The 12,289-nt window shown below is 44.4% G+C and overlaps 1 protein-coding gene across 1 annotated transcript in view; it reads left to right on the forward strand.

The window, feature by feature from the left end:
• The first annotated feature begins 826 nt into the window (after positions 1 to 826).
• The window catches only part of ROM1 (retinal outer segment membrane protein 1), a 109,331-nt gene continuing 97,868 nt past the window's right edge, over positions 827 to 12,289 (forward strand). Inside the window, exon 1 of the mRNA XM_078660597.1 lies at positions 827 to 2,032. Coding sequence (XP_078516723.1) covers positions 1,452 to 2,032 — 581 coding nt within the window. The 5' untranslated portion in view covers positions 827 to 1,451. The remainder of the gene's footprint in view (positions 2,033 to 12,289) is intronic.

The raw sequence follows: 12,289 nt of genomic DNA on the forward strand, positions 1-12,289 counted from the left end.
AATACCTGGGGGCCATGTCTGGGGTACTGTGAGTAGTTCTTGGGGCAACAACTGGCTTACTGTGCCCAGATCTAGCAGATGCATAGGTAGTATCGTATACTGGAGAATCAAATCATTCAGATGTGACCCCGAGTACAGAACATATTACTCAAGATGTGACCTCCAGATATGGAGACATCATCAAAGCTACTGTCTCCATATCTGGAGGGCACATCTTGAGTAATGTGTTCTGTACTCGGGGTCACATCTGAATTACTGTGTCCATACGTGGAGAACGCACGTGTAGTATTGTGTCTACTTCTTCAGTTTTCATCTTGAAAAATGTATTTCTATTCTGGCCACAGCTGAGGTTGTATGGCCAAGAAATAGCCTAAGACCAGAAAAGATGCTTATTTTAACAACAAGTCGATAAGAATGTAAACATATTTCCGCTGGAGGAAGCAGGAAGTCAACGCAAGAACACAGAAGAATGAGAAAAAAAACGAACATGGAAGAGTAGTATAGCCAGAGAGAGAAAACAAGGCACTGGAGTAGATTAAGGGGGTAGGGAGTGGAAGGTGGGAGGCAAGAACACAGGGAGTTAAAATGAGAAAGAAATTGAGAGGTAAGAACTGGATGTGAAAGCAGGGGAAACTGAGAAGCGGGAAGAAGTTTTGGACAATGCAGGGTGAAAGGGAATGGTTGTGATAAATGTGGCTAGGTTAAGAAGGCCTCATCCGCTCCTACCTCCTGTAAATAACCTTGTCTCTTAAAGGTAATCCTGCCTTCACTCCCCACACTCTGGATCGAGCACGCCCCCTGCCTGTAGATTTAAGAGCGAGAGAAAGAGAGCCCCCCACATCCAGACACTCCAGTTCGTGGGCAGACAGGAACTAACGTCCTACCCACTCTAGGCCAGACCACGTCCACGAAGTGCAGTAATGTACGTGTTAGGGTCCCACAACTAAGTTGAGGCCTTCTGTACACCCAGTGACCTCAATAACCCCTGGTGAAGCCTCTTCTTGTGCACGTAGGGGCCTGGCGGGGACGAATGGGCGTGCAGTGTCAGTCCGGCATTAGAGGCCTGTATCCGCTAAAGAGCTTGTCGCCCTGTCACATCCCATCAGTGTCCCGGGGCAGCGGAGAATCTGGTTGCTGAGTTAGAGGACGGTCCGAGCTCTTGCTTTAATAGGATCGGGCCTGCCTGCCTGGGGTGGAAGGAAGATTAGAGCTAAATCAGGAGCCCCCACCCAAGAGGGAGGAGACCGAATCGTGCAGCCACAGCAACTTCTGCAAGGCGGCCCCATCCCTGGGAGTGAGCGCCTCCGTGTCCTCTGCTCACCTACCTCTCCGGGGATCAGCAGGGGAGAGGCCGCAGGTCACCCAGGGAAGCCCCCGCGCGCCCCCAGCTACGTCTTCATCTCCCCCCTCCCTCAGACGGACGCGCGTCCCGTATCCCGCAAACATCCAAGATGGTGCTGCTGAAGGCCAAGTTCAACTTCCAGCGCCGGGTCAAGCTGGCGCAGTCGCTGTGGCTGCTCTCCTGGGTGACGGTGCTGGCCGGCTGCCTCACCTTCTCCCTCGGCGTCTTCCTGAAGGTGCAGCTCTGGATTCACCACGAGGTGATGGACAACACCACCATCCACGCCGTGCCCAACACCATCATGGCGGCCGGCCTGGCCACCGTGCTCATCAACCTCCTGGCGGGGAAGGTGAGCCAGGACGCGCTGGACGCCGCGCGCTACGCACGCCGGAAGCAGCTCATCGCGCCGCTCTTCGTCGTCTCCTTCTTTTCCGCCTTCCTCATGCTGGTGGCCGTCTTCCTCATCTGCGCGCTGAAGGGCAGCCTGGAGGAGTCGCTGAAGGTGGGCCTGAAGAACGGCATCCGCTTCTACAAGGACACCGACACGCCCGGCCGCTGCTACCAGAAGCGGACGGTGGACAAGCTGCAGATGGACTTCCAGTGCTGCGGCAACAACCACTACAAGGACTGGTTCGAGGTGCAGTGGATCAGCAACCGCTACCTGGACTTCAGCTCCAAGGAGGTGAAGGAGTAAGTACTACCAGCCCGGGGTGGTGGTGGGTGAGGGGCTTGGTCAGTTTGCCACCTTCTGTGCTATAAGTACATCCACTCCAAACTCGCACCTGCCACCATCCGTGCTGTGAGCCAGTAGATCAACTCCCAGCTCGTACTTAACATCTTTTAACTTAGGAGAGGGTATATTCACTCGACGCTTACACGTGCCGCCATGCTAGGGGAAATAGAACCACCAGCAACTCACACCTGAAATCCTCACACCTGAAATCCTCTTACCTAGGAGAAATTAAATACACCCGAGCTTACACCTGCCACCTCGTGTGCTAGGAGAGGGTGCCCTGCCAACTCTCCCTCAGGAGAGGATATATCGACCTAGTTCACACCTGAAATCCTCTGTACCAGGAAAGGGTATTTCTACACCAAGTCACCTATCACCTTCTGTGTTAAAAGACAATATAGTTCAGATTAACTCACACGTTTAATCTTCTGGCCTAGAAGATGGTTTATGCATTCATACGCATTAACCTAGCACATTTTGTCCTAGGTGAGGGTATATTCCATACCAAGCGCAAACCTTCCACCTTGTCCAGAGGGAGGGTATTTTGACCCTGAGTTCACACCTACCAGATCTTCACCTGGCAGAGGATATATCCACCACAATCCTTCACATGCCACCTTCTGTGCTACAAGACAACCTAACTCACATATTCTATCTTCTGTCCTGGGAAAGGGTATTTCATCCCTAAAGCTCGCTTCGTCTTAATTTCTCTTTCTAGGAAAAAATATATCCATCCCTAGTTCACCCATGCCAATTTAGTCAGAGGAGAGGGTAAATCTTCCATAATCTCACAGTGGCCACCTTATCCAGAGGGAGATATATTCACCCCTAGCTTAGTTACATCTGCCATCTTCTGTCGTAGGAGAGGGTGGAGCCACACAAAGCTCATGCCTCCACCTTCTGTCCTGTGAAAAAATACATCCACCCCAGACTCACCCGTCCACCTTCAGGTGATGGTCTATCCAGGGCTTTATATGGGCCTGGTAAAAGGGGGCATCAAAGCGGGTCCCTATCGGGATCTGTTTCATGCCCTGGCACAGACTGTCCTGTTTTTCCACAAACTGTAGCGTTGGAGTTAGCATGCGTGCCAGAGTGTTAACTGGAGATGTGCTTGCTCAAGCTCCCTTCTTACCAATGGAGAGAGCTCAAAGATGGAACTGACATGAAGTATGAGTTCCCCTCTATACTGGTCTTTTTAGCAAGAGGGGCCTTACATGTGAGTTTCTCTGCTTTCGCCCTACTCAGTATAACAAACTCTGTAGCAGCCTTCCTGGCCTTTTGGGAACGTTTGCTGCTCTGGTAGTTAAATAAAACCAAAGGCGAATGATGAAAGTAAGCAACACAGACCTCTCTATGTCAGACCTCAGGATGAAAGGCGAGGCTTGTGATGGAGAAAATAAATGGCTATCCATCTGCAAAGGTAAGAGAGCGGCCCAGTGAATGCTGTCAATGGATCATTGCAAGAGAACATGGGGGAGGTGAGCCCCCCATAGAAAGGCAGATGTGTTGGTGTGAGAGGGAGCAAGAAAGTGAGACAGTAATGGAGATAGGAGTACGCGCAGAGATAGCAGGGAGTAGCAAAAACAGTAATATCACTGAGAGAACGGGAGAGACTGAAGGAGACAGGCAGAGCGACAGCCGACCGGATAGCAACAGGTAAGTAAATAACAAAAAGAGGGACTAACAGAAACATAGGGAGTGTAAGAGTGAGGTGACTAGAAAGCAGTGAAAGTAACAGAGAGGAGTAACCACAAGAGCATAGAGAAGGCGTGGGGGGCGGCTAGAAGAGACAGCGAGGGAGTAATATAGACAACAGCATAGAGATGGAGTAACGAAGGTAGAGAAGCCTTCCAGAGAGGGAGCGGACTGGCAGACAGGCAAGACATTCCGAGTGAAATAGTAACTGAGTAAAGACAGGAGGCCATGGCATGTATCACAAATAAGTACCTGCTCTCCGTAAAGTTTTTTGCTTTTTATTATCCTTTGCTGAGTGAGAACTCATGATTTCCTTAAGCACGCATGCTAGTTCCCACGATTTAGGCCACACCCCTAATTTGGTTGCCCACATCCCTTTAACAGGTTTGCCACACCAGTTTTAGAAACCCCTCCGTTTTTTTATCCCACTTAAAGCCCTGGGTCTATCCACTACCAAGTTCACATCTACCACCGTCTGTCATAACAGAAGGTATAGTGCCTCCAAGCTCACACCTTCCACCTTCTGTCTTAGGAGAAAGTACAAACTGGGGTTAGAAAAAGGTCCAGTATACGCACCCCTATGTCAGGCTTACAAGACACAATGTATAAAGTTCCTAAAGAGGGGTCCATGTCTACCAGGAGGGGGTGCTGTTTTTAGGAGCAAGGGCCCTCACATAGGCCCTGGGGTGTCATGCTTCTTCATCAGGCTGCTCCTCCGTGGGCCGGTGCTGCAATGCCCAACGGGCCCCACAAGGGGGCTCTTTGCCGGAGTTCTTTACTTTTTGGCGATGTGAGGTGTGGTGGGGGATGTAGTGACTCTCATAATGGGTGCCATATTATATGTAACACTGCACCTGGCGGTCCTGTAGTAAAGCTTGTAGAGCTATTATTCGACTCTTAAATGTGTGTTCTCTATGGAAAATGGTTTATTGCAACATGGTGTGTATCAAGTACACCAGACACGTGTTGCATAGACGGTAACAAAGGGAACGGGAAACTGAAATGAGTGAAAATGAGTGAAAAGCCAATACTGGTCTCCAAAACAGGCACCATCTTAGATGTTGCGTGCCAAAACAAGGTGCTGAAGTCACTGTGGGGGGGCGGGGGGGAGGGGAGGTCTGGTGTCTACCACATAGTACCAGGCGCAATACCAGGAAGGCATACGGTGCAGGGTGCGTGAGATGACAAAGTAAAGGTGGTGGGTTTGACATATCTTGTGAGTGTACAAGTCCAAATCTCTGGCGAATCTGTAAATATTATTATAATAAAGTTACCCCACCCCATGGAATTTCATCATTCAATCCAGTGAGGTGTGTGTAAATACAATATATATATTGTTGTTCTTTGTGGAAGAGAGCATCCTTGTCTATGTGTGTATGGTCCTCAAGGACAGTCCAATGTAGATACTCTGGTGTATCTCCTGACTCCATGTAGTGAGAACTCATCTTGATTGTTATTCTTCTACACCTAACTTAGCTCCGGTGTTCTATGAACCTAGTTTTCACCGCCCTGGTCGTCATGCCTATGTAATGTTTTTGAGATTGGCAGGAGAACGTATAAATGAGTTTTTTAGTATTGTAGTTGGTATGGGATTTTTGGGTCTAGGTGTATATAGGACTGAGATGAATTTCTTTGGAAGGTTGTGTCAGTGTGCAGACACTGCAGGATCCACACAGATTAGTGGCCTGTCACCGGGGAGGCCGCAGAGTAATTGTTGGGGTGTCAATCTGTTGGATTGGGGCTGGTGTGTACAATCATGTCCTTTATGTTGTTGGTACGTTTCGAAAGCAAAACACAGTCAAAGTTTATTAGTGATTTCTGTATTTCGTTGGAATGGAATGAGAGGTAACTGAAGTGACATAAGTTAAGATGACATTTACTGGCCGTCTGTGTGTTTTCAATAGTCCTGCTCTGTTGTTTTTTGTTTTTTTTGCTCTCTTGTAAATTGTTTGTACGACGTGCGGGGGTATCTTCATGCTACCAGATTGGTAGTCAGGGCATCTGCTTGTCGTTTGTAGTCATATGTGGAGCTACAGTTGTGACATAGTCACAGAAACTGTCCAAAAGGTAGGTTGTCTCTGAGGTGTTTAGGATGGTGACTATCATACTCCAACAAGCTATTGCAGTCAATAGGCTTCTTGTATGTTGTTGTATGTAATTTACTCTCTATGAGGGATATCAGCAGACCTAGGAATGGTAAATTCATTGTTGTGATGTTCTTCGTGAACCTCAAATATGGGTTCAGAGTGTTAATCCAGTCGCAAAAGCTTTGGCATGTGTCTACAGTGCCATGCCACAGGACAAGTGACGTCAGATTATGATGTTGGGTAGACGAGGGTATTGTCCAGTAAGATGTGGCGTTTTTCAAAGTTGGCCATGTACAATCTAATTAGAATCGGGGCAAAGGAACTGACAATTGAAGTCCCTTGTGTTTGATGGTATAGCTGGTCCTGAAATTGAAGGAGATTCTCTTTTAGTGCAAGGGTGGCACACTCAATAATGAAACTCACTGGGGTCGAGGAAGTCCACCCCTCCACTAGGAGGATATTCTCTATCACTTCCAAGGTGGCATCTTGGGGTATATTGGTGTACAATGTCTCGACATTTAAAGTCATAAGTAGATCAAGGGAGGTATTGTCATCAATGTCTTCCAGCAAGTTCAGAATATCTGTAGTATTATTTTTAGATAGGAAGGGGTCTTAGTCACAAGAGGCTGTAGAAAATGGTCACTAAATTGTGACAGTGACTCCAGGAGGGACTCTATCCAAGACACAATTGGTCTGCCCGGCGGAGGAAGGGTACCCTTATGGATTTTTGGACGTGTGTACTAGCATAAATAGGGGACCCCCTCTTCGGTACTTCTGGCCAGGGAAAAGAGAGGAGAACAACAATACAGAAAAATAAACTTCCCTCGTGGCCTCTATGCTTTATGTTTATGACATCATTCTCAGTTAAACAATCAAGTTATAGGACTCGCACCGCAGTATATGACAAATAAAGTATTCTATGTGCAAAGTTGTAGCGTGCAAGGCTGGGGCTTCGCTTCCTGGGCAATCAAGCGTCAAATAGTCATCAATAAGCAACCCTCATTGAGGGATGTCCCCCTACGCACCGCTTCAGTGTTACCAATTAGGTATTCCAACCAATAATCCAATAAACTCAAATAAAGTTGATTAAAGTTTTTCTTTATGAATTTACACAAATCCTGTGTTTCTTCATGGAATTGCAATTTTCATACCAATAAACATCGTTTTTTAATCCAATCCAAGCATATATCATTCCACATGATCAGTCCCAATGCATTTCGGACTTTAGTAGTCCTTCGTCAGGGGAATAATCTAAACAAAAGAAATGTATGGTCTGAATTATGGGGCAAGTCTCTGAATCATACAAAGGTAACAAACATCTATTATTAAACACCTTCCAGTCTGACTGGATCATATCACTAGTCATGCACATTTCTCCGAGGTAAACAAAAAACCAGAGAATCCGTGAACAGAGTATCAGCCAAGTCGAATAAAAGGACAAACCTTCACCTCAAAGTGAAAAAACGCTGAAACAAAGTGTAAGTATATAAAATGCACCCAGTGTGATAAATAATATGTTCACTAGGACGTGATCTAGGTGACAAGCATTTAAAGAGATAATCACGCATTGTGTTGGACTCGTGTTTCTGAAGCAATCCTTCACAAAATAATATATAAACATACATCGTTTGTCACGAGGTAAAGTGGCCATCGAGTTTCCTTTAAGCATTTACTCACAACATGCGCACTTAGCGTGTGTTAGGATCGTAATTCTAAAGTGATCATTCCAACGATGGTACAACAGCATGCACCGAATTTCAAAAAAGTTAAAGTGCCGGTCAAACTTACATTATACCGCTGCTCGCACCACGCGAACCTCGCGTGTGTTCAAACGCCGATCCCAGTACAGAACTGCTGGTGATTAATAAAGTTAACTAGTGGTGATGCGTAGTCATGGAAGAGGGACTACGTTTTCGTGCAAAATGGTGGGGGCCATCTTAGGGTGGTTGATTCAAGCGCAAAGAGTGAACAGAAAGTGAATAAACATGCACTTGAGCTCGTGGCGAAAGAAGAATATGGGAGAATGCAATATTACATCATGATGAATACTGTGATGAACACTGTCTAAGCGCAATAAGGAAAAAATAACAGGATAATAACAATCCAGAAAGAACCATACCATCCAGTAATGCAAAATGTAAAAATATATGAAAACAGCATCGTGAAAGAAAAAGTAAACATGAAACATGTACATCAGGTGACATTATAGGTAGCATACAAATTCCATCCGGTCATTTAACCCTGTCGGCTGCATAGAGCACAGGTATCGAATCCAGAAATTCTCTCTTTGCAGGAGTTTGTTCTTGTGATTAACCCCTTGGGTGTGTGCTACATTTTCCAGCACCGTGAACTATAGTTGGGCTACGTTGTGTCTGTATTCCAGAAAGTTACTAGCTACGTTAGATTTACTGTTGTGTGTTCGAATATTACTCTTGTGTTCCAAGATCCTTGTTCGAATTTTTCTCTCTGTGTGTCCAACGTAAGTCAGACCACATGGACATTTTAACAAGTAAATGACACTTTCGGTGTTACAGGTTGCGTTGACTTTCAATCGAATCTTATTGCCTTTCATCGGATGATACAGAATGTTTCCTTTCATTACATTATTACAGTTGCTACAGTTGTAGCAGGGCTGCAGACCTTTAAATGTCGTAGTTTTGGTTTCACCAGTTGAACGGGTCAAGAGTTCTTTGATTTTTGCAATCTTCAGGGTCAGAGACAATGCGTTTAATCCTCATCAGTTGAGATAGTGGTAAGTTGTTTTTCAAATTCAGTCTGTGGAAGCTGGTATACTGAAGGGTACTTTTCCGATCTGTTTCTTTCCGATATAAGGTAGTAATGATTTTGCTGTTCTCTAGTTTCACCAGTACATCCAAAAACGTAACCATTTTGTCATTCACATTCCAAGTGAATTGTATTCGGTCATTAATGGTGTTGAGGTAAGATAGAAAGTTCAACAATTTATTGAAAGAACCTGACCACAAAATAAAAATGTCATCAATGTAGCGGGTGTATAATTTCCCACAGTCTATCCAATCTGGTTGATTGAGTATGTTTTGTTGCTCAAAGTAATGCATAAACAAATTTGCATAAACTGGGGCAGCACAATTGCCCATTGATGTTCCATTGAGCTGGAGATAGCAGGTGTCATCCCAAACAAAATAGCTCTGATAGAGTGTGAAAACCAATAGTTCCATCAAGAAAGTTTGAAAGTTCATATCCATTTCAGAGTTAAGCAGAGAATTTTCGATGGCTTCCAAGCCAAGGTCATGTAGAATAGAGGTGTATAGTGACTTGACGTCCACTGTACATAGCCAATAATCCTCATTTTCTGTTGTCAAAGTGTCGTTGAGTATGGTCCGAAAGTGAGTAGTATCTCGGATATATGATGGAGTTTTCACGACCAACGGTTGTAGATGTTTATCCAGTAGTTTTCCCACAGGTTCGTGGATGCTGCCTCTGGTGGACACGATCGGTCTGAACGGTGGTTTATGCAGATCCTTATGCACCTTCGGTAGCATATATAGCGATGGAGTTTTCGGGTTAAATTGAGTCAAAAACTTCTTGGCTCTCTCAGTGATGATATTATCCTCCAAGGCTTTTGATAGAATCTTGTCCAATATTTGACTGAATTCTTCAGTGGGATCTGTTCTTAAGGCAGCATATGTGGTGATGTCAGACACATGTAATAGAACTTGCTCCTCATAAAACGTTCTGTCCATAATTACAAGGGCACCACCCTTGTCCGCATTTTGGCAAATTATCTGTTTGTTCTCTGCCATTTTCATCAAGATGTTTCTTTCCTTCACAGTCAAGTTGCTGTGTTTGAATTTAGGTTGAAATTGTATTTTAGAAATCTCGTTCTTAACAAGGTTTTCAAACGTATCAATGATCTTGTGAGACAAAGGAGCTAAAAAGGTACTCTTCGGACGTAAGTCCTGTAAAATTGTATCAGGTTCGGTTTGTGTTGCCAGCACGTTCTCAAAGTAATGCCTAAGGCGTAAGTTGCGGGTCAATTTGAATAGACTAATTTCCAGTTCCAATGTGTTTGAATTGGTAGTCGGAACGAAAGACTGTCCCTTTTGTAGTGTTCTTATTTCCAGTTCAGACAGTGTATGAGATGAGATGTTGATGACAAGATTGTTGGTATCATTTATTTCTTCCTGCTTTTCTTGGGTTGTTCTTTTGTTTTTTCGACTATTTTTTCCCCGCCTGGGTCTTCCGGGGCCTCTGGGCCTGCCTCTAAAAAAGGCACGGTTGTTGTAGATGATGGACCTGCTTTAGGTTGGCTGGTGGAACGACCTTTGTCCTTCTGCGCTTGAGTATCGCTTTCGGAAGATGATGTTTCCGTGGCGGAATACGGGTTATACGCTTTGGGTTGGCGTCGGCAGGCGTACACTTCTGCCCAAGTGTACACCTCGCCCAACTTGTAATCGATGGTATCTCGTTTGTATTTGCGTATTTTCCGCTCTTGAATGTCTTGAGTATATTTGTCTAGTTGTAGGTTTAGGTCCTCTAGCATTTTAGTATAATCAGTTGATTCCATTATCTCCATTAATTCTGATTTGGTAACTGCGATTTCAGAACCCAATTCCTCCAATGTCTTCGAGAGTTCTTCTACGATCAGTAAAATTAAATCAAGCGAGCATTTGTTTAGGATAGCAAACCATCTTTCCACGAAGCGGGAATTATTCTTACATAGGAGTGGTTTCAGGGGGACCTGAAGGCCCCTGGGGATTCGTTGTGCTCGATGGTACCATATCAGGGTACTGGCATGTAGTCTTTGGTTAGTTTCTTTTTTCAGCAGGTACAGGAGTTGTTTAATATTGTTCTCTTTACTTTTTTTTGTGGTGAAAGGAGACGTGTCCTCTTTAATCAGGCCATAAATTTTAGTAGCATCTTCACCCGTGAATGCTAGTGTATCAGCTTTGAGGTCAGTTAAATTAGTGATGTTATCATAATTCATTGTGGCGTGCTGGGTCCTGAGTCAGGAAAAAGTCAAACAATCAAGTTATAGGACTCGCACCGCAGTATATGACAAATAAAGTATTCTATGTGCAAAGTTGTAGCGTGCAAGGCTGGGGCTTCGCTTCCTGGGCAATCCAGCGTCAAATAGTCATCAATAAGCAACCCTCATTGAGGGATGCCCCCCTGCGCACCGCTTCAGTGTTACCAATTAGGTATTCCAACCAATAATCCAATAAACTCAAATAAAGTTGATTAAAGTTTTTCTTCATGAATTTACACAAATCCTTTGTTTCTTCATGGAATTGCAATTTTCATTCCAATAAACATCGTTTTTTAATCCAATCCAAGCATATATCATTCCACATGATCAGTCCCAATGCATTTCGGACTTTAGTAGTCCTTCGTCAGAGGAATAATCTAAACAAAAGAAATGTATGGTCTGAATTATGGGGCATGTCTCTAAATCATACAAAGGTAACAAACATCTATTATTAAACACCTTCCAGTCTGACTGGATCATATCACTAGTCATGCACATTTCTCCGAGGTAAACAAAAAACCAGAGAATCCGTGAACAGAGTATCAGTCAAGTCGAATAAAATTACAAACCTTCACCTCAAAGTGAAAAAACGCTGAAACAAAGTGTAAGTATATAAAATGCACCCAGTGTGATAAATAATATGTTCACTAGGACGTGATCTAGGTGACAAGCATTTAAAGAGATAATCACGCATTGTGTTGGACTCGTGTTTCTGAAGCAATCCATCACAAAATAATATATAAACATACATCGTTTGTCACGAGGTAAAGTGGCCATCGAGTTTCCTTTAAGCATTTACTCACAACATGCGCACTTAGCGTGTGTTAGGATCGTAATTCTAAAGTGATCATTCCAACGATGGTACAACAGCATGCACCGGATTTCAAAAAAGTTAAAGTGGCGGTCAAACTTACATTAAACCGCTGCTCGCACCACGCGAACCTCGCGTGTGTTCAAACGCCGATCCCAGTACAGAACGGCTGGTGATTAATAAAGTTAACTAGTGGTGATGCGTAGTCATGGAAGAGGGACTACGTTTTCGTGCAAAATGGTGGGGGCCATCTTAGGGTGGTTGATTCAAGCGCAAAGAGTGAACAGAAAGTGAGTAAACATGCACTTGAGCTCGTGGCGAAAGAAGAATAAGGGAGAATGCAATAATACATCATGATGAATACTGTGATGAACACTGTCTAAGCGCAATAAGGAAAAAATAACAGGACAATAACAATCCAGAAAGAACCATACCATCCAGTAATGCAAAATGTAAAAATATATGAAAACAGCATCGTGAAAGAAAAAGTAAACATGAAACATGTACATCAGGTGACATTATAGGTAGCATACAAATTCCATCCGGTCATTTAACCCTGTCGGCTGCATAGAGCACAGGTATCGAATCCAGAAATTCTCTCTTTGCAGGAGTT

This window comes from Lissotriton helveticus, chromosome 9 (assembly GCF_964261635.1).
Source record: "Lissotriton helveticus chromosome 9, aLisHel1.1, whole genome shotgun sequence".
Classification (NCBI taxonomy): domain Eukaryota; kingdom Metazoa; phylum Chordata; class Amphibia; order Caudata; family Salamandridae; genus Lissotriton; species Lissotriton helveticus.